The 22,610-nt window shown below is 37.8% G+C and overlaps 1 protein-coding gene across 1 annotated transcript; it reads right to left on the bottom strand.

The window, feature by feature from the left end:
• Nucleotides 1–1,421: 1,421 nt before the first annotated feature.
• On the bottom strand, nucleotides 1,422–22,319 carry NPAT (nuclear protein, coactivator of histone transcription). The gene is made up of 18 exons (XM_072405407.1): nucleotides 21,798–22,319; nucleotides 17,948–18,066; nucleotides 17,664–17,724; nucleotides 16,447–16,519; nucleotides 15,437–15,477; nucleotides 14,633–14,827; nucleotides 14,427–14,514; nucleotides 14,231–14,339; nucleotides 13,999–14,090; nucleotides 13,781–13,865; nucleotides 11,504–11,603; nucleotides 10,791–10,901; nucleotides 8,750–10,135; nucleotides 8,463–8,578; nucleotides 6,808–6,901; nucleotides 5,941–6,001; nucleotides 4,455–5,505; nucleotides 1,422–3,201 (listed from the first exon to the last, which is right to left on the bottom strand). The coding sequence occupies exons 1-18, from the start codon at nucleotides 21,832–21,834 to the stop codon at nucleotides 3,118–3,120; spliced, it is 3,903 nt and encodes a 1,300-aa protein (XP_072261508.1). The 5' UTR covers nucleotides 21,835–22,319; the 3' UTR covers nucleotides 1,422–3,117.
• Nucleotides 22,320–22,610: the final 291 nt, after the last annotated feature.

The raw sequence follows: 22,610 nt of genomic DNA, 5'->3' as shown, positions 1-22,610 counted from the left end.
AAGGAGAACCAAACAATTTCAACGATGATGGTGTATTTTACTATGATATCCTCACAGTACTATATCTATGGAGAAGCTGCATTGTTATCCTAGGACAGAAAGTATTTTAGTTCCATAGAACTACACCATATCTTCCTAAAACCAGTGGATGGGGTTCTGTAATCCACAGAGGGCTGCAAACAATTACTATTATTAAACAGGATTAACTCTAAGAGTGAAGGTGTGTATACACAAAACTGCATCATGTGCAACTACAGGCATAATCTGAACCAGCAATTAAAGCAGACCTAAACTCTAAGATATTATTAGTTATCTATTCTCACTTACTAGTACTGGAATGTCAGTTCCTGGTGGTCTTGGCTGAGTCGGCTTTATCTAAAAAAATAAAAAAAATAACCATTAATTAAAACATATGGAAGTGGTGAAATCCCATCCACTCCTGACCTTCTTTTCTGCCGGGAGCCCTCCCCTCATGGCCCAGGCTCTCCAACCAGTCAGTGTGTTGTCTTCTGTGATTGGTTGGTACTGATGTCATAGATGTTACTACAAATCAGGCCCCCACACCCAACTGCCATATCAGACCCCTGCACTTTATGCCCACCCTTCTGGGTGGAGCCTGTAGTCACACCCATCCACAGTGCCTCTTGTCACCTTAATCCATTGTCACCTACCCTAGTCACCCTATTCCCTGTTGTCACACTCATCTGTGAAGGCCGGTGTGAAGTCTCTGGAGCAGACAGCCTCTCCCCATATGGCATAAGCAGACAGTGGTGGGGCTGGAGTGACATCACATGACAGGAAAAAAAAAAAAAAAAGAACTCACCAAACTTCTGACCAGAGCAGTGGTAGTGTGCATGGCCACTCTCAGGCATGAGCAGCCTGGGATTTGTGACCCATGTATCCCAGGAGGCTGCAGGTTTCCCCTGCAGTCTTTACATGTGTTACTTTGTGTCAGTAAACACGAAAGGAGTGGAGAACCCCCACCAAAAACAATGTATATTTCATATAAGGTCTAGCCTCCCTTTTATATAATGCTAAAAATGTCTTGATAGTTCCGCTTTAGGATGTGGAGCTCCCAACCACAATGGTACGAATGTAATAATCATTTGTTTAAATGTATTAGGAAGAAATGGAAACAATATTGAATGGACAAATTAGTCAGGACAACCATACTAAAAAAAAAAACATGGATAGCCATTAACTGAGAAAAAAAGAAATAAGGAATTCTCCATAGTAGTCAATAGTACAGATTTGTTTCCAGCCTTGAATATGAAACCTCATTACACAAAGCGGATATCAAGGCAAGCTAGAAATTTAGATTTTCACAGGGAATCACTACAGATTTCTGAGCAACCCAACACAGTTTACACAGATATAAAACATAAAAAGTAATATCAGAAGAAAAAAATCCACGACAGATGAAAACTAAAAGGTTTTTCTTTTAATACAAAATTGTTAGCAAAACAGAAGTGCTGGGCTATTAAAAAGATAGCCAATAAGTTTAAACAGAAACACTTATTAATGTCAGTCGCTGTACAGAACAGGATTAAATACAACTCCGAGAGGATGATATATATTTTATAATGCAGCTCTCTCCTACTGCATACATGGAGAATAAAGAGAAATTTACATGTCTGCATTGAGGAACACATGAAAAACATTTAGAAAGAATGAACAAGACAGAACCCATTTTGCTGAAAAACATGCCCGTTATCCAAACATCTGAGATTTATGGGTATCAAACAAGTAACCAAGAATGAAGAGGCAATTCTGTGAGCTTGAAAAGGTTAATGAACAGATTTCCCTGCAGAGATCATAAAGAATTTAATCTCAACTATTACTAAAGGAAAGGATGAAATCATAGACCAGCTAGCTTTCTGTGCTAGAAATGTGCTGTCTTTTTATTCATTTTCATTACATAGGACTTGCTTGTGGTTGCCTGAGACAACAGGATGTGGTAGCTGAAGGAAACAAACGGAGAGATTGGTTTATATGAAGTACCACGAAATGACCTTTAATGCTTAAAGTGCATTTTCCAATACATTTATGGTAAATGTCAAACTACTACATAAGAGAAGTAGATTACTGTCCTTGAAAAATAAGAGGAAGTGTTCAAGGAAGACCTGTATGGATTATGGGACATAAGTAGTATTTCTGGTCTCAGAATGGTGCTAATGTAAGAAAATAAGGGCCATGTTACATAAGCAATCTTGACAATAGTGATAACTCACCAAGAGACCTGTGACTAATCTCTGCACAATCACATCTGCAGTGTGAAGTGCACCAAAGGCTCTCACATTAATCTCTGCTGCCGAAATCAACTGAACCATGGAGGTTTTATAGTGAATGTTTATTTGAAGGTATGAGGTACAGTAGGAAAAGATGAAGAGACACATTGCACACAATTTGAGCAGATGAAAGATTGATCCCTAGTATTAGGAATGTTATGGTGGTATCATTTCAGTCACTGCAAGTAAAAGGTGCTGCAACAGATCCTTTTGGAGATTGGTGTGAGTTTTATTGAACTCTTTTATTCTGCATTGTATTTAAAGTGTAAAACCAAAACTAGCGAAGAAAGTTTTAGTGCAGTCCATGTTCCTGCTGAAAGAATTTTACATAGGACACCTTTTTCTCTATTGTGACCAAGACAAAAATTGAATTTTTTTTTTTTTGTACACGTAAGGGAACAAGAAGTGAGGATACATTTTTCAGTGGAGAATTCCCCATTATGTTTTGGGAGATTTGCTCTCACTTTTTGTTAGGTCTCCAGGACAGGAAATAAAATCTCCCTAGCGGGACGTAAAAAAAAAAAAAAAAAAAAAAAAAATGATGGGTTTTAACGCTTTCCTACTCTATGAGGAAACAAAAAATGTTTGGGTTACATTTATATTTTAGGTACATCTGATCAATCTGTATCATCTGCTTATCACAAGTATACAATATATACAGCCTAAATAAACATGGCATCAACTAAGCAAGTGCCTTCATTTTACATATTACAAAACATGTGACCCTTTAGAAGTCACAGGACTATTTACAGAAGTATCTATACATATTATATATTTAGCATGACTGCTGCTATAAGGTACTTTGTGCAGATAGAAGGAAGAGTCCAAACTACTCGTCATAATGAAGGGACATTAGGAATTTTTCTACATCCATTCCGGCAGGGAAGTTGTCCGTGCTCTTCTTCCGATGCTTCTGTAAAGTCATGGAGGGGAGGGGTTAGTCATTGTTTAAATGGAAGCATTTACTTCTGTCTTTAAAAAGGACTGATGTATAAAAACCAGAAGCAATGGTAACATATACAATACATACAGATCGGTTTATATGCACTGGGCTCTATACACAATAACTTTAAACATTATAAAATCTCTCTACCCATTTGATATGTAAGGCATCTAATTCTGATGAAGATATAAAAATCCCATGGGAAGTCAACAGTGATAACCAGATATTTGTTATAACCTCTACACTATTCTCACATGTAAGGCTCTCTCCAGCCTCATTTAGCCTGGTGCATAACCCACCGGTGGTTATTAGAGAACTGCTTAGGCAAAATTATTACACAAAACTTGAATCACTAAAAATCTTTGTCACATTTAGAAAGAACTGAGCAGTTGGTTTATAATGAAGACTTTGGAAAAACCATGCATGCTAAAGGAACAGCATCACAAAGCTGGAATAATATATTGGTAGGCGGTAGAAAGTGCCCACATTTACAGGTTTTACTAGAGAACTGTGGCACAAACAACAGGGAGTACCAAATGTGTTTTTGTGTGTAATTCAGCTCACTTTGTGATCACCCAATGACATCTTAGCCCCACCTGCCTGAAAAAAAATTCTGGGGGGAAGCCTGGTAAGGTGTCGAGTGTTGATGAAAGTATCAATGGCATGGAGCATCAGTAGCGCTCTGGTTCAGACTGATATACAGGGCACAAGAGCATCATCGGAAAGCAATTGTCAGTGCAGTCATGTTGGATGGTATCTCAGCATTGTAAGAACAGACTATCAGCAGATCAGCAGATGAGGTAAGGGTTTCACATTCAGCTCTTCATTGCACGATTTCGAGGGGCACCCCGCATGACAGCGCTGGGTAAAAAAGAACCAACTTCATGTGACAGCTGACAGTAGTGAGCATTATTAATACCACTTACTGCAACCCACTAACTAAACTCAAATGCAGATTTGAAAGAACCCAAAACACAGTAACCAATCCCTAAGGTTGGGATGAAATTTCATTGCTTGGACAACACACATTTATACACATTGGCCAATGCATCTTTAAATGTCCATTGAATACATGAATAGCACATTACTGGTCACTTAACACAGCACAATCGTGTAAATATGGCTTAATACTTACCAGAAGCACTAGATACAAAACCCATTCTGTATAGCATTTGCCAAAAAATGTAATATATGATGTAAACATCTTTAAAATTTTGACCCACCTTCATTTTTTTCTTTTTTTGCAAACTTGAGGGGCTTAGAAGCTCTTTTCTATGTGACCGCCGATCATACTCATCAGAATCCTCAAGCCTTCTTTTTTTTGCGGTACTTTTTGATGGTTTGGGTTGATGGGTGCTGTCCTTCAGTGGTGTGCTACCGCCAGCCTTTGCCATGGAGGCCCGGGATAGTATCATTAGTGTGTGTGCAGCCATATTGACACTGTTCTCACTACCAGCTTCGCTGGCAGGGCTACACGTGGGCATGTCTGGAGTTGCAGGAGGCATCATGGGTTTGGGTGTCCCTCCATCCTCATTTAAACGCCGGCATATTGGAGTCCGTGTGTGGTCTGAATTGCTATCTGCTAACTTCTCCTCTGGAGCAAAACCGGGCGTTCGTGGTACCTCTCCAATGGACCGTGGCTTTGTAATTGGACTCTGAAACTGCATGTCCTGCAAGAGCTGGCTGGCTTGTTTTGCTAGAGGGCTGGTGCAGCAGACCCTTTCTAATGACATTTTATGTGGCGTCCTCCTTAGAATGTTAGGCAGTGCAGTGTGTTTTTTAACAGGTTCTTGAGGAGGTTTTCCATTTTTCTCTGTATGCAAACTATCTTGACTTGTAGTATTTTTGTCTATCTGCCCTGCTGAAGGAACTGGTGTGCTCGCCTGCAACACATTCTCCTTGTTGACACTGTACCCATCGCCTAAACTTGAAGGCCTCTTTTCCCCGGGTTGATCTTTTGCCTGTGTAGCTGTCATATCCAGTCTGGAACTTTTATCTATTGATGTGACTGAATTTTCTGTTTTTCTAGTTTCCGTGGACAGGATCATTTTAGAAAATGCAGTCTCTGTGGATGCCAAAGCAGTTTGCATATTGTCATTATTGTCTTTCTTTTGGCTTCTTGCATTTGGTGTGGAGGCGAGTGATTTCCCATCAAAGCACAGGACTCTTCTATGAGGTTCCACTGACTTGGAAACAACATTCAATGTCTCTGGTAGGGATCTTTCTTCAGGTTTCAGCTGAATCTCAGAGGTGAAATTCTTTTCTTCATTTTCTCTGCAAAAAAAAGGATAAAAAGGAAAAAAAGGACACTTGTTTTAAAGGAAGTCAGTTTTCTGCTAATTATGTGCTAAATATTCTGCTAATTATGTCCCAATTACTGTATGCCAAGTGTCAGTGGAATTATGACTGCTGGAATGCTATGTGTTTCCAGCATCCTACAGATGGGAGTAGAGAGGAAGCTTAGTAGGATGCTATTGCTTGAACACTTGAAGATGCCTAAACAACAAAATCTCAGGACAAAGGTATTTTTAAACAAACGGAGTTGATTGCATGTACTAAATACATTGCACCTAATTCCTAAAAACCTTACAGATTTATATTTTGCTCAGCCGAAAGCTTTCAGAAGACTGCCATCTACAAATAAGGGTATTTTAGGCTGAACACATCCGATATAAGAGATCTTACAAAACAAATACCAAAAACACTGACCTCTGCACTGAGCTGGAGGGTCGGCTCATGGAACCTGCTGCTGGGTTGGGCAAAAGTTTAGCTAGAATAAGAGAAAATGTTACAACAGTAATTACAGCCATATAATAATAATGCAAATATCTTCAAACCAATCAACAGACAGGAAAAAGTAAATACAGTAGGGTTAAAGGTTCATTTCTTTTCTGAATGTCTATTACTCTGTGGAAAGTACAATTTCTTTAACTGAAAGAAACTGCACATGCAGAACAACATTACAGGTTCACTTTATTTTAATATAGGGAAAAGTAACGGTGATGAGTCAATGACCAAGCATTAACTTTTTTTTACATGTGTAGAAGAGTCCACAGCTTTGCGTAGGCTCGGACATAACTGACTTGGAGCTTACACAGAGTTGTCTTTTTTCACAACTGGAAAATTAAAAAAGAAATGGGGAAAAAAAGGAAATGCGAGTAAGTACAGGTGTGGACAGGATAATAAAAGTAAATATGGAGATATTCACAATTCCTGTCTTGCATTACAGTCCTATCTTGCATGCTACTGTGAGAGACTAAAAGCAGCAATGCCAATGTACACTGCACAGGCATGTTCTGCCGCACCACCATCAGGACACCAATCCAAAGAAATTATTGCTGATCCTGCTGGAACAAGATGTGGCTGCAAACCGGCCCAAAATTATTAGCAGTGGAAAAAAAAATCTGTACAAAAATATAACAATTACAAAATGTTGCAAGACATAAAAACCTGATAAGATTTTTTGGGGACAGGGTAAATGAATGACATAAAACGTGAATTGACTCAATACGCTAGTGTTATTTTCAGACTACATTCATAATTCTTTTTATGCCGAGAATTTTATCTTGTATGTACCTGTACTTGTTGAAGGTTTGGGAAGAGATATTTGAGACTTTGGAGGTAGAGGAAGTTTCGGAACCACAGGTTTAGAGACTGGAACATGCAAAATCTGCAAGACCAAAAAATGCAGATCTTGGTGAATGCTCAGTACAATATTTAAACATTACAAAAAAAAAAAAAAATGTTAATCTTTGCAGTTTTACAATCATTCTTTAACTGCGAATGAGGTTCGCAAAAATGCAATTGCATTTTTAAAATTATAACCCGAATCTTGTTTATTAAAAAAGACAATGCAAAAAGAATTACATGAGCAAGTCAAAAATTGTTATCCTCTAGGGGCAGATATCACAAGATGTATTATGACAGAACAGGCTCTGTCTGTCTCTACGATTTAACCCAAGTTTGTTACAGAAGCTCAACTAAACCCTGCGCAAGTGGGATGCGATTGTCAATGGAGGGTATTTTGGTGGTTTGTAACTCTATGGACGGGGAATAGAAACTGGTGGTTCCAGCAAGTCAGAATAAACCAGAACCCCATGGATGGCCACATGAATCTGGTTGGCCACATAATAGTGATTACTAACTAACAAAGACATATGAAGATATGGTATTGTGCCAGCTCTTCGGTAGAACTTTTAAATGTTTAAAAACATTCATTATAAAAATGGATTGAGAAAATATACATAATTTTTGCTTTTCTTTTGCATAGTTAACATAAAACCATTACAAACCCAACGCAAACTTAGTCAAAAACAGAGCATATGACAATTAAAAATATTTGTAGAGGTTACCTTTAGAGAAACTACACATCAATACAATCAGTACACCCAGAGATATAGACAGCTGAAGTCATATGCAAGTTTTGACTTTTGCTTATTAAAGTTATGCTTGCAGCCACCCTGCTGCCACACAAGCCAAAGACCATTCCAAATGCTCTTGACCTAAAAATATGGAGGCAGACTCATCTTTTACACTTATTCATAAATAAATCCAGATACCACTCGATTTATTTATGAATTTGATGTAATTTTCATAGAAAGATACTGCCACCTTTCCCAAGTGGCTAGGGAAAGTTCACCCGATCATGATTTAAATCATTTCATTATACTCCCCTCTTCAGTGTTTGTCACAGCTCTGTTAGTCAGTTTTTTTCTGTTGCCACCACTGCAAAATATATAGTGAGTATAGGGGAGCATGTGACCTTATCCCACAACCTAGGCTTGGGCTATCCCACAACCTAGGCTTGGGCTTAGTGGCTATTTGCCTGAACAAAACACAGTCCTCACTCCCGCTGAGCTGATTCTACCTGACAGAAGTATCATGGAGGAAGATATGAATAAGGCGAGGAAAGGGACTGCTGAAGACAAAAATAATAATAAATAAATAATAATAACGAAGGTCAGGTAGTGGGCTTTGCAAATGGCACGGTCACTTTGTCTTGATAGGGGCAAGATGCCTGTCCATAAACATTTTTTAATCATATGCTCTTGTTTACCTGCAAAGACAAGTTGACAAGTTTACTTTTGTTGGGACTACAAACAGAACATACATGAAAGATATTTACCAGGATTGCATCACAGCAACAAAATTATGTTCTTGCAGCAAAGTACCACAACACACAAATGCTTTCTTTCATATAAAAAAAATGGCAGATATTAAGTTTTTATTACCTGATGTGGCTGTGTGGTGAAAGTGCTGCCACTCTGACCAACCAACGAAACTGGGAACATGCTCATAACTCCCTGTAACACAGGCTGAACAGGTGAAGCGAGTATGATAGTAGAGCCTGAAAAGAAAACATATATAAGCAACCAGCTAACTAAAAATAAATAAAAGAATAAAACAAAAATAGACCAAACTCACGTTTCTTTTATTATTTTATATTTTCAAAGATCGTTAAAATATGCTCATCATCTCTTTAAAGTTCACACAAATCAAAAGGATTAGAGAAACTCACCTTGTGAAAGTTTTGGTGATATGGCCTGTCCAACAGTGTACATGCTGCCAGGACGAGGAGGAGTTTGGAAAAGACCGGTTTGCTTTTGGCTGGTATTAGTTGAACTATTTGTCAACATCATAATGTTGGGCTGTTTGGCTGGAGCATTACTAGGAACACATGAACTTATAAACAGGCTATTAGTGGGTGTAAATGTTGAACCTGAGGACGGCATTAGTTGTACGACATTCCCATCGGTAGTGGTAGGTACCCCGGAGACAGTGTAGACAGTACAGTCTCCATTTGGCATGTTAAGGGTGTTCACTAAACCATCACTAGATGTAGCCAGCAGTTGACTTTGTTCTCCCACAACTGAAGATTCTGTAAAATCTCCAGAACTATTTTGTGATGGGCCAACCCTTTTAATGTCTTGATTTTTTACTAAAGGTGATAAAATAATTGTTTGATAATTTTCTTCATGAATGCTTCTGACTGCGTTATGCAATTCTGTGTCTTCTGGAAGGTCTTCTGCAATTAAATTGAGTGTCACAATAGTGGAGGGGTCCACAACTGCCTGGCTGTTACTAGGTACAATAACACCAGAGCTATAAGGATCCATCTCTGGACCCAGGTTCTGCCCGTGGCACGCTGCAGGGGCAATATTCACAATAGACTTTTGCAATTCCATATCCTTTTCAATAGAAGCTCCAGAGTCACTCTCATTTGCTTGCTTATCTTTTTCATTATTACAAAGTTCGTTCAAAGAACCTATTTTTGTGTTCTCATCTGATTGATTAACTTTCTCATTAGAGCAGTTTAGTACCTGAGATGAAGAAGAGATAAGCAAAACACTCCCCTGGGTAGCAATTGTAGATGGCTGTGAAACTTCTAAGGTTTTATTTGACTCTTGTTGTGACTTGTCCAATGGCTTTTCCTTGGTTGTTCCCTCACATGTAGGCATTTCTGACTGTTGTTCATTTGAGCCCTTTGAACATACATTTGTTTGTCTAATTTTTTCTGGACTTATGGATGCCTGTGGCAAGACATCCTCTACAATGAAGCAGCAATCGTCCGTTTCTTCATTTGCCGGAGAATTGTTATCCATTTCGACATCCTGGGGTGGTGTGTAGGAGGACTCTAATACAGAACTCTGTGACTGCTTGGTGCTTCCTATTACAGTGTCATTATCAGAGCTCTCCATGGAGAGGACAAAATCAGAAGACTGTCTGTGAACCATGGGACTCCGTAAGGTGGTGGCCTCATTATTTTGTTGTAAATGGCTGCTGCTTTCTGCTTTTTCTTTCAAAGGTGTCCCTGCATTAGGCTGGCCATTTAATGTGGATCTATCGGTTTCTCTCTCCCTTACACAATCATCCATCTTATCCTCTGCACACTCTCTGGAAGTGACTGTAAAAGGAGGATAAATATGTAAAAACATAGCATGGAAACATAACACCTCTATTTTAGGAATTTGTTCAGCAAATCATTTTGGCGAATCTGTTGAAAATGTTTTTACCTAGAGACATTAGCAATAGCTACAGACAAATAAGTGCTGCCTTTTAGTTGGCTATTAAGCAATCTATTAGGTCTGCAGAAGGCGAGCACAAGCCTGATAGACATCACATGTTTTGTTCAATAAAACTGAATAAAGTGAAGCATGCTGCCAAACATACTTAACATGGTACAGGGTTTACACACATTGTAAAAAACAGATAATCTCCTGTATCATTGCAGGTTTTAAAGGGTCGCAGGGTGCAATATCCAAACAATCATCGCAGTACAACATTTCTACCAATCTGCAAGCATTCAGGACCCATTCAGTCATCCTGAGCATTGCCATGTCTATAGTGAGTATTGGAGAGACCAAAATCTACAGCCAATCACCAATTGTATTTCAGAACCAAGACACAAGCTGAGCAGAATTTAAAGTACAAGGGTGAGCTATGCATGTATGCATGTATATAAATCTCCTCTTCAAAGAACAGAACAATCATACAAGAAACTTTTATTTAATTGCTTTTGCCTTTCATAAATAGAGTTCAGGAACATAAAAATTGCTAACCGTCTTCCACAATGTCCAGTTTTTTACTTTTCTCACTGCCACTCATGTTAGGGTCTACATTTTCGGATGATGAAGGGTCACGAGAGGTATTTTTGGGTGCCTTGGATGAAACTGAAAAGAAATAATGAATTAAGATAACTATCATTACAAAGCAAAATTAAACATCTAATAAAGAGAAATACCATTTCTAAACTCTGTACTTGCATTAACATTTTTGGTACACTAGTGGTCAAAACTGCACAAAACACAGGGATGAGTGACCACACTTTCAGGCAGGCCGGTGTCATATATATATGATTTTCTACACTGGACCATTCGCTATAATTCACAAAGTATATATGTAAATATATAGCATTACAAAATAATTGTGAGTTAAAAAAAGGTCTCTGGCTCCCAACAAACTGAATCTTTAAGAGAAGGAAGCCTTTTCTTTAAATCACTGACAGTTACAATCTACACAGTTTTACCTAGTTATATATTACATTTGGACATAACACATTGGTTATTTACATTAAAATAAAATCCCACACAGTTCCCCTTAAAGCTCACATTCAGGTTTAGTGCCCCCATCTTCCCCAAGGACTCCACCACTGGAATTTACATTTAAAGAAAAAACTTTAACCTGGATATTTGGTTCTTAAAACAAAGTTTAGTTTTTTACCTCAATCACCATAAATCTGAATGGCTTCACCTAACACTTGCTTAATACTTACCACAAGCAAACAGATCATAAAGCTCCTGAAAGTCTGGGTCAAGCTCAGTCTGAACCAAGATATCATGAATAGCCTCTTCACTCATATGAATTTCTCCTCCCTGTTGGGAAATGATTTATGAAATCCTGAAAACAACTTCCTAATTCATAAAATATAACTGTAATATGTCACCTGCAAAAACTATAAAACACATCTCACTTTATAGTAGTGGCCTTGCTTAGGAAGCATTAACATTTTACAGGCATCAGGTGGCAACTAGTGTGAACAAGCCTTAAAAGGGTTCAGTTCTCAAGGTAAGGCAATATTTAATTTACAATGCTGCCTGGTAGGATAAATTAATGTAATCCCCGACTAAATATTTTCCTTTCATTCTGTTGTAAACTCAATAAATCAAATTAAATATCTATCAGGACAAATTAGGGGAACCCCTAACTGCTGACTGTTAAGCAATTCCAAAATGGACAGTGTTCATATGAAATGCCACCCTTTATTGCATTTAGAAGTCAAACAATAACAGCATTATAAAATGGGAGGTTAAAATGGGTTCTGAAAAAGTAAAAACAGCAAAAATAAGAAAAATATTTCACATATCACATTAAGAATGCAGAAATAGACAAGCAAGGCGTGAAAAATTCCACAAAAAAGAATGATCGTGTATTTTTAATGCTGTTGACAACATGATATGAATAGAAGTGATGTTATCTTTTAAAAAACATTGCTACTGTGCAGCTACTTATCCTTCTGTTATCTAACAAAAAATGATAAACTAGCTTTGGACACTATTGACTTAAAATTGACAGAAAAGATGAATCTAGGATCCAAAAAGAATATATTTCTCAAAAGAGATAAATATAAAATGATATATTAATATTAATAGAGTATTTATATAGAGCCAACATATTACACAGCGTTGTACATTGAACAGGGGTTGCAAATGACAGACAGTCTCAGACAGTGACACAGGCGAAGGGGAGGGCCTTGCCCCAAAGAGTTTACAATCTAAGAGGTGGGGAAGTGGCATATAATGGAAGGGGGGATAGATATTATTACCTCATATTTATATAGTGTCAACATGTTAGCAATGCTATAAATCAAAATATATATAGCATATTTTTCTGCACCAAACATAAACCCAGATATTACCTAGTAAAAATGGAAGTGACATTATTACAGAGCTTGTACAGAGAACAAAGCTGTACAGGGGCTCAGCAGGTTGCATGTGGAGGACAGATGATGGGACAAGACTAGTCACCCTGCAGACGAAAGAAGAACAGCAGTGACAGGTCTATAAAACTGGAATTTCAGCTCCTTTGGAGCATGCACTTTGGAACTGCCCTGTTATTTTCCACTTTTGAAAAAGTTTTTGATTTTAAGCAAGTAGTTACAGGGCAGGCTAGACAGATACGGCCACATTTGGCCATCTTTCATGATGCTTCCACACTGACACCCCTCACCAGGATGCAAAAACAGCCTTCAGTTTCTAAATTTGAGCATCTTTGCCTTTTAGTGGCTAAGAAATGTATACTGAAACAATGGATAGAACCCCTTCCCCCACCACCTGCCAATTTTTACAATACCTCCAGGCTATAATGATCATTGATAAAACAGAGGCCACTCAGCATAGTGATACCCATCCACAAAAGTTTTTTAATACGTGGATGAAATATTTACGACACACTTTATCATCCACCCAACTCAATGATATTATTGAGCTCTTTCGACATAGTTTGGTATGACACCAGGAACCTCCACTCATCTTAACACCTCTCTGACTATATGTAGTAAGTTAGGTACTGGGAATTAAAGGCTGGATGATTATTTGTAAATACTGTATTTATATCCTATCTTTTTAATCTGTAGGTATTTTGCAAAGATGTATTGGAATCAGGCCTCCGACTACTCATGATATTTTTAGAGTAATTGATTTAAGTAACCGATTCATGTGCATTACCCATTTGTTACGTTTTGTTATTGGTTTTATATGTTTCATTTTGTTGATCTGACTTTCTTGTTTGGAAAATTGGAAAATGGTGAAAGGGCAGAAGAAGTATATATCTAATACAGTGCCGCTGATTGTATATGTTTATTTGTATTTTTGTTACTGCCAATAAAGAAATATTTAAAAAAAAAATGGAATTTCTTTCACAAAGGTAAATTTTATGCGGGATTGCTGAACAGCTCTGGAAGAAATACACAAAGCACACCAGAATATGAGTAAGAATACACATGCTTCATCTTCATGCATTAGAGAAATGGCAAATTATTCTGGAGTTTTACCTGAAGGCCAAGGATTTCGTCAATGGAGGCATCTTGTTCTGCAGCAGAGCCATCACTTTGTTTGGTGGTCTGTGCAGCGGAATCACTTGAAAAATAAAAAAAATATATATATAAAAAAATATATAAATAAAAATATAATATTTATATATTATATATATAAATATAAAAGCATGACCATTAATTGGTTACTACATATACACATGCTGGCACTTGCTTACCTTGCAAGGATCTTGTTAATGTTCTCAGCCAACTTCTCTTGAAGACTTTTGTTACTCAAAATCTTTTCCCGGGCATTTTCTATAACCAGTTGCTGAAAAAGAAAATTAAGTTGTTTGCCTGCTGCAAATTTTCTTTCCTATAGCAATTATTGGTTTTGAAATTTTCACTACAAATTGTGATTTACATATACACACACACAATCATTAATATCTTCAGTACTTAAGTACTTACTGGAAAGTCCTCATCAATAAGCCCTTGAATGGTATCAATATCTAAAGCCATGTCCCTTTCTGCTGCTGAGCTGCTAATGGGAGCCATTCTTCTCCTTCTCTGAGTGTCTCTACAACAGTTTAGGCTTGATTATTGAACACAGTTAAACAGACATACAGGAAAAAATGTAGCTATTGTATAAACAAAATCAACTCACGGTTTACGTCTCATTGGAGATGAAGTAGCTGTAGTTGACAGCTTTTTTTGTGTTGGGACTACAGAAACTGTCTGTGGAGTTCCCACAACTACAATAGAAAATATCAAATGTTTGTAAACTGTAAAATCTATTCCCAGAAGAAGAAGACACCATTGAATGAAAATTGTTAAACTTTGTTCTCACTTAACACAGAATAAAATACTTACTGCTATTGGGAGAAGGATTGGTTGACAAGCTGCTGACCGACTGTGAGGTACCCGGGGTATTTGTAGGGCACAGGATATACTGTGTTGCCAATATAGGTGTTGAGATCGATTGTGACACTGGTAAACCTGAAACAGCCAGAGGGGAGGTCAACATTTTCTGGCGCATTAGTTCATTTATCCCTTTTCTCGTGCGAGCTGTGGGAAGACAATGAAAATGATAGCAATTAAAAAAAAAAAAAATTTTGGTAATCAGTTGACGAGGAAGCACATCAGGAGAGGACAGAATAGGATATTAAAAGTGATCAAGATGAGCCCTGTTAAAATGTTAGTTTTCAGGAAGTCTGTTTTCTTATATGATTTAGGCACTATAATATTTTTTTTTTTCATTGAGTGCACTTGCAGTACTTTTGTTGGAATTGAATACCTCTTCCTTCCTCTGCAGGAGAGGGAACAAAGTAAAATCTTGCCATAGGGGTTCAGATGGCAATAACATTTATGCATCCCTGTAGCTTTTATTTATTGGGTCAATATTCAATGTGCACATAGAAAAACAATTGGGGTGTACTGATAAACACCTCTGGATACTTGGAATTTTTTGCTCCATTTTTGTTCTTAAAAATAACATTGAAATAAAAGTTGAATCTAAATCAGACTTAAAAGGTCTGTGGTACAGCTGTAGACAATATTTTCCAATAAACAGATCCCCATCTATTTGTACAAAATGAGCATATATATATATATATATATATATATATATACACATATACACACACACATACACAGCATGTTATGGTGCACACCTACCTCTCTGATTAGTTTGAAATGCAGTAGATTCCTGCATGCACCTAGGAAAAAAAGGGAAAGGTTACAAGTTACAATCAATTATTCTTACAAGATTACTCCACTGAAAATATATATTTACTTTTTATTTTTTTTGCAAAGTTATTAATCTCCCCGCTTTACATAAAGGTGGCAACTCATTTACAACACAAGTTTCCATGTAATTATATACCATTTCTTAAGATTTAGGTTGAGTGCTTGAAGTGCACAGAGCTGACATTATTGGAATAAAGTGATTTTTTAAAGCTACAGACAGCAAAATAAGGAACTGCAGAGTGTATTTTTTTTTACACACACAGTAATCTTCTTAAAATAGAACAATATTACATTTCAGTTGTGTTCTTCAATAGTGAAGACTAAATCCTACAAAAATTAGTTGCTTACTAACAGTATGGAATGCTGTGGTCACTACTTTAGTCTAAACAAGGGCTTCTCACTAAGTTAACCACACTTCTTTATGGAGAATACAGCAGCAAAATGTCAGAATAAACCAAGCAACATAGGGGCAGTCATAGCTGAGTACATAGTTGGTGGGCACTTAAAGCAAACTTGTCACATATTTCAAGATGTTCAACTGGATTTCCAAGCTCAAAGCAGGTATCTTCCTTTACCAGATGACACCAGGAAGTCCTGCGGCTGCTATCTTCACTGTCTATGGCAGTTTACAATATGAATGTAAAGCATTGGAATGAGCCAGAGAACTACAGTTCTAGTTTTGTAACAAACATGCCAAAAATGTTGTTTTAGGCCCACCGTTCATTTAAAATGGTGGACTGGTCATAGACCCAAGCTATACAATTTATGTTTAACTACAGAAACTGCAAAAAGAATAAAGTGAAACAATAGCACCACTTCAAATACAGCTTCAACTAACTGGAAGATGAATAACTCAGCAAAAACAGATCATACATTCGTTTTTTGCTGTAAATCTATGCAACTTAAAAAAAACCTGAAATACTTTAAAACATTCATACCTGATCTGAGACAGGGTGAGGTCTAATTTTTTCCACAGAGAGGTCATCATGAATGGTATATCTGCTTCATTCTCTAACAAAAGCCAAAAATCAAATTATTTGAAATGTATCAAAATAATAATAAAAAACAACATTAGGAAAACCACAACACATGTATGAAAAAGCTGGTGCCCACCAAGTGCTTCTATAAAATATATCTTTAGCCACAAGTCACCTCGACCTATTAACTAAAACAGGGGTGTCCAACAGGTGGATCGCGATCTACCGATAGATCGTAAATGCAGTGCGAGTAGATCGGGGAGCCCTGCCTTTTAAAAAAAAACTCTACCGCGCACAGGAGTTATTAATTCCAAGTATTTATTGTTAGTAGATCATTTTGACTTGGTCATTTTAAAAGTAGCTTGCTAGCCAAAAAAATGCGGACCCCCCTGACCTAAATGAATGAATGTTTCAAATCATTGCTGCCTCTGTGATTATTGGGTATAATCCAAAAAATGAACATAAACTTTGTCAGCAAAGCAGCACATCACAGGGCTAAATCTGTACATTGCAATGTGTTGCCCCACCCTGTACTGTACATCACTCTGAAATGATGTTATTATAATCCAGTATTTATATAGCACCAACATATTAAGCAGCGCTTTACAAAGTCCATAGCCCATGTCATTAGCTGTCCCTCAAAGAGGCTCACAATCTAATGTTCCTACCATAGTCATATGTCATTACCACACTTTAAGATCAAGTTTGGAGGGAAGCCAGTTAACCTACCTGCAAAGGCCAGAGTACTAAACAATGAGCCACTGCTCCCCACAATGAAACATAGAACAAGTGTCAAGGGCCTTAAACATTCCTGAAACTACCAACTCAAGAAGCGCAAGAAGCTAAATATTATGTTGGAAAGATTTGCACCTCAAACTTTCCTACACCAAATGCAGATGTTAATGCTAAACTACAGATTAACATTCAGAAAACACCCAATAAATGTGATGGAATATGGCCAAATGTTGTCAAAGAATTACCCATTAAACTTCGGGATAAGAATCTCTCTCCATGTAATATAATCAGGTAGTACAGTCATCAAAAAGCTGTGTACAATTACTGCGGGTTAAACCTCTAAAGCTTCATTGTATACTGTCTGGTTGGCTTTGTAATTGCAAAATTATTATATTAATAAATAAAAGATTAATAAGAAGTAAAAAATATGCTTTACTACTCACCCTTTGCCTTCATTGTTATGTATTCATTCAAGATTGTTGTCAGGTTTTTTCCAAATAGGGACTAGAAAACAAGATAATGCCCATGTGAGATTTGTGTTATTTAGTCAGCAATGACTATTGACAAATGCACTGCAGCTCTGGTATAGAACTACCACAGTGCTCAGACATCCTCATCTGATTTTTAATTTATTAATGAACATTGGTACATATTTTATCCTGTACAGAAAAACACAAAATTCTGATATACAATTCTACATGACTAGGAAACATATTTTGATTTTTACTAGCAGACATCCTGGGATGAATCCATCATCTGTGTGATGCTCTGCATATTCCTTGAGGTGGGGTGACTCTGCAATATAGGCACTGCACGTGGATGTCAGCTTCTCCTGCTGCAAGTAACCTAAAAACATTAATAAAACACAGTCAGGTGAAAGGTATTACTGTAGAGTGAATTACTATGAGGAAGTGTGAATTACTAGTGAATTACTGAGGGTGCCATCCTCCTACGCTTAAAAAACTCCTCCACCCAGATTAAAAAAACATTTTGAGTTTAAGACTGTGTGTATATATTTAATGCAAAAGAAAATCATCTTAGTAAATGGACTTTTTATTTTTTTTTTTAAACCCAGCAAGTACAAAATAAGTTTCAATAAATCTACTGTAAATGCACTAAGTTTTGCAAGTGAAATTCAAACTTACATGTCTTCTCAATGCAAAAAAGAGGAAAACTAAGGAAACCAGATATTTCTTGGGATTTTTGAGGCAGAGATTAACAACTAATCAACGTAATAGTGTGAAACAATAAAAAACAATTAATTCAATAATCATTAAATACATAAAACATATATTATGGCTGTATATCATAACAAGTCTCATTTTTGTGGATGCATTTTGCGGAACACAGTTTGCTTCATCAGGAATGAAGTGACCTACAATAGCAAAACACTTTTTTTTTTTACAAAAAGAGGGAAGATATACACACACACATATATATATATATATATATATATATATATATATATATATATACACACACATTATCATAAATGTTGCTGTTACATTGTTGGTCTTTGTAATTACCACTGTAAAAGATCTGTCCTGCTGGTCCAGGCAAAATATCTGAAAACTACTGTATATTTGTAAGTGATGATAATTTATGTTGTATATGTGTTTAATTGTATGATTTTAATGTATTTACTATATTCATGTTAATAAAAATATATGTGTAAATCTTTCCCTTATTTTGTAAAAAGGTGTTTCATCCCATCATTGCCTGATAAGGGTGGATTATTTAGGACAACATCCATGAACCAGTCTGATCAGTAAAGTGTGATTTAATAGTTTAAAGATACCTAAGGACTGATTATTAAAGACATGACAACACAGAGACACATTTTTATCCCTAAATTACCTTAGATTTTAAAGTTACCAATGCTGGTAACACAACTGCTACTGTGTTTTGGAGCGTTTTTTTTTATATGACATCATTTTCCATATTTATAAAGCAGTGATACCAGTTTTTGCTGACCAAGGTTTACTGTATTACTATCACAATCTCAAAGTTTCAAGTAAGTGGATAAAACAACCAATTATCTTAATTTCTACTAAGTTACTATTATCAGGTTATCAGAATACAAAGTGAAAAGGAATTTGAAAAATGGGGACACAGATGGCAATAAAAAGTTGGAAGGTCGTAACCCTTGCTAAAATATCAATTATTTGCTTGAGCACACAGTTTTGTCCATGCGGTTATTGCTGACCAAAATGTACTGCAATAGGTATCACAGTCTAGAGGTTGGCAAAACCAAAGGAAGCAAATTGAAGAATCGCCCTTCGTTTCCTCTTGTCAGTTACTTCACCACTATCATGATACAGCCATAAGCCCGCTGGAAGCCAATATATAATGCTATCTTATTTATCATTGGAATTTTCTTATCATGATGTAACAAACATTGGGAACACACTGAGAACTGCACTGATACCACCACAAATGACATTGGTAAATTACTAATTTAACTGTCATAGTCTGATAAATCAGTCTATTAGTAGCCAGGGATACTTTACTAGTTATACCTCCAAAAGGTGTCATTTTCATTACAATTGTGGGAAAGGGTCATGGGTTGGATAGTCCACATGCCAATGTGCTGCCGCTGTGACAGACAGCGAAATACATTATGAATATTAGAAAGAAGAAGCCATGCCCGAGTAGTTCCATGGCCAAAGTGTGATCAACTCTCCATGCAAAGTATGTTGTTTGCCATGCAAAATAGGTAAAGGTTGTAAAACGTTCCAGAATATACAAATTTGCTTAAGCAGAGAAATAGATTCTGGTCCTTTTTTTTTTTTTTAAAGGAATGACTGCAGGAATCCTGCCTCTCCATCGCATGCCTTCACAGCATCAGTGCAATTTAAAAGCCCAGGCCTGGGTATTAAACTTCCAGGTCTTTAAAAAAATTAATAGCAGCAGGAGAACTGATATGTAAAGCAACTATAATGGTGATTTATCTCCAGTAGAAAAAAATAACATAATCACAGTCTCTGACCAGCTCTTGTGCTAGGTGTTCAGTGTCCAACCGCACTCATAGTATGTGTGCAGTCTCTGGCCTCTTTGTGTAGCAAGAAAACAGATGGACAACAAAGTGATGGCAGTGATGGCGTTAAGATCTGTAAATCATTTTGTATTAATAATGACTGCTCTGGTGTGTTACAATAAAATACTGTGTGCCCTTTATCTCCGCTAAATACACCTCCAAGACTTTAAAGCCACCTTCTGTCTATGTGCACAATATTGCTCGGGCTTCCCAACTATAAACATATAGATATGTGACAATATCATGGGCCAGATGACAGCTGCCTATATTTTGAAGGGTGACAGCCACTGACCTTTAGCACAGCTCACTGCACCATTCACAAACTGGAGGTCAAAGTGATGAGATGGGGAGATGCAGAATATACAGGAAGTCCCCGAGTTAAGGACAGCGGACATACGGACACCTCCTAGATACAAACTTTCCTGCTTCCTTGTGTGCAGGACAGAGGCTTGAAGGAAGCGGTTTGCATGACTTGCAGAAGAAATCTTTTGATAAACACAGCTGAGGTTGTGGGTGATCTTAGGGGAGCGAGCTCTTTCTGTAGCTTCTTGTAACTCTTCAATGACCAAAACAAACTTTGCAGTTGTTTCTTTTTACATATCAAAGAACAGCTTGCTCCAGAAGTTAATGTTAATGTCTAGGCTCCATAAAGATTTTTATTTTGCTTTGTGATTAACTCACAGTGAGGAATATTTACAGTAACTGACCCCACGCTGCCTTAAAACAAACATCTGTCCTAATTGCATTTGTTAAAATATTGTACCTGTTCTGACTTACATACAAATTCAACTTAAGAACAAACCTACAGTCCCTATCCCGTATGTAACCTGGGGACAACCTGTAAATAGAAGCTCACCACCTATACAGGACAACCACTCCTATATGCCTTGGTCTAATGTGGACGTAAAGCAATGGAATTATAACAATGTAACAAATATTTTACCAAATAAAAAAAAAATTTAAAAAAAAATTATTCAGTGGTTTATAGTGAATAATAATAAAAAAAAAAAGTTGTCAAATTTTTTAAATAGTTTAACTAGTAAAGAAAATGTTTTGTATTAACCTACCCCACCTGCTGAGCTACAGCAGGGGAGAAACTTTTAGCATCCGACACTTCCAGAAGTGTTGGACAAACAGTCCCCCCACTCCATCTGTGGTTCCATCCGCTTAGCCCCACCACCAATGTGTTTCATAGGAATGCAGGGATCTGCGGAATGAACCACATCATGTGGCGGGGGGACCACGTATAGGACATACTCAGAAGTGTCACCTGCAGAAAAATATTCTGTCACCACAGATCTTGCTAAAGTGGGGAATTTGGAAATTCAGTGACAGGACCAGCAACTATAAACCCTTCCTTACTGGGCTTTATTACAGCTTTATCACATGACAGGGCCATTTTAAGACAATGATATCACAGTGAAGTCTGTCACACGTCCAGGTTTATACAACTAGAGCCTGTCCCTGAAAACAAGGGCCAGCTGTGGCTACATTGAACGACTATGGCCCCAGGACGGAGCCCCTCAGGACATAAACTCACCCAGCACTAGCCTGGCCACATCAGAGGGGAGCAGCATGACTGTCCCCTGGAACTGGCATCCAGACAGAACACCAGGCCCCGCAACACTGCGCTGCTCTCCCGCGCTGGACGGCGGTGTACACTGTAATCCTTCCCCCCCTCCACAACAGCACGCTCTTCAGTTCCGCGAGCCCTACAGACCTGCGACTTGTTAGTCCGATACTCTGGGAACTGATTTTTTTTTACCGAGTGTAATCCGGAGCTACATTCCAGGGACACAATAAAGCCCGGCCGTAGGAATGCTGTGTCAGGGCAGACGTGTAACAATAAAGAAAAGTTAGAGAAAACTCCAACCAGAAAATGAAATGGTCTGCTTCTGACAGAATATTGAGCGCTATGTCACCTTAGGGTGTGATAGAAGCAGGCAGTTTCTCCTTTTTTTTAATTAATGCCTGCGATATTGTTTATTGTAGAGAAGTGTTTGGTGTCCCTGTCACCCCAGCCAGCTGTGAGGAGGGGATGACAGGGTGGGAACACCAGGCCGCCTCTGTTTATGTTTGTGTGCGGGAAGGCGGGCTGCTGTCACTGCGTGTGTATGCGGAACTGAAAGAGAAAGTGCTGCGGAAGGATTAGAGTGTGACACCGCAGTCAGCGTGGAGCAGACAGGGGGAGCTGGGAAGAGGTGAGGAGATCTCTGAGTGTACTGCAGGCTGGGGGGACATGAATGAGGAGAGGACTGTGATCCCCGTACTGGTATAGAATGACATGGGAGCATTGGGGAGATGGAGAGGAGCGCAGTGACTGTGTCAGAGGGTGAGGAGTGCAATGAGTATA

Source organism: Pyxicephalus adspersus, chromosome 1 (assembly GCF_032062135.1).
Source record: "Pyxicephalus adspersus chromosome 1, UCB_Pads_2.0, whole genome shotgun sequence".
NCBI lineage: Eukaryota > Metazoa > Chordata > Amphibia > Anura > Pyxicephalidae > Pyxicephalus > Pyxicephalus adspersus.
This window is presented reverse-complemented; position numbering and strand designations above follow the sequence as displayed.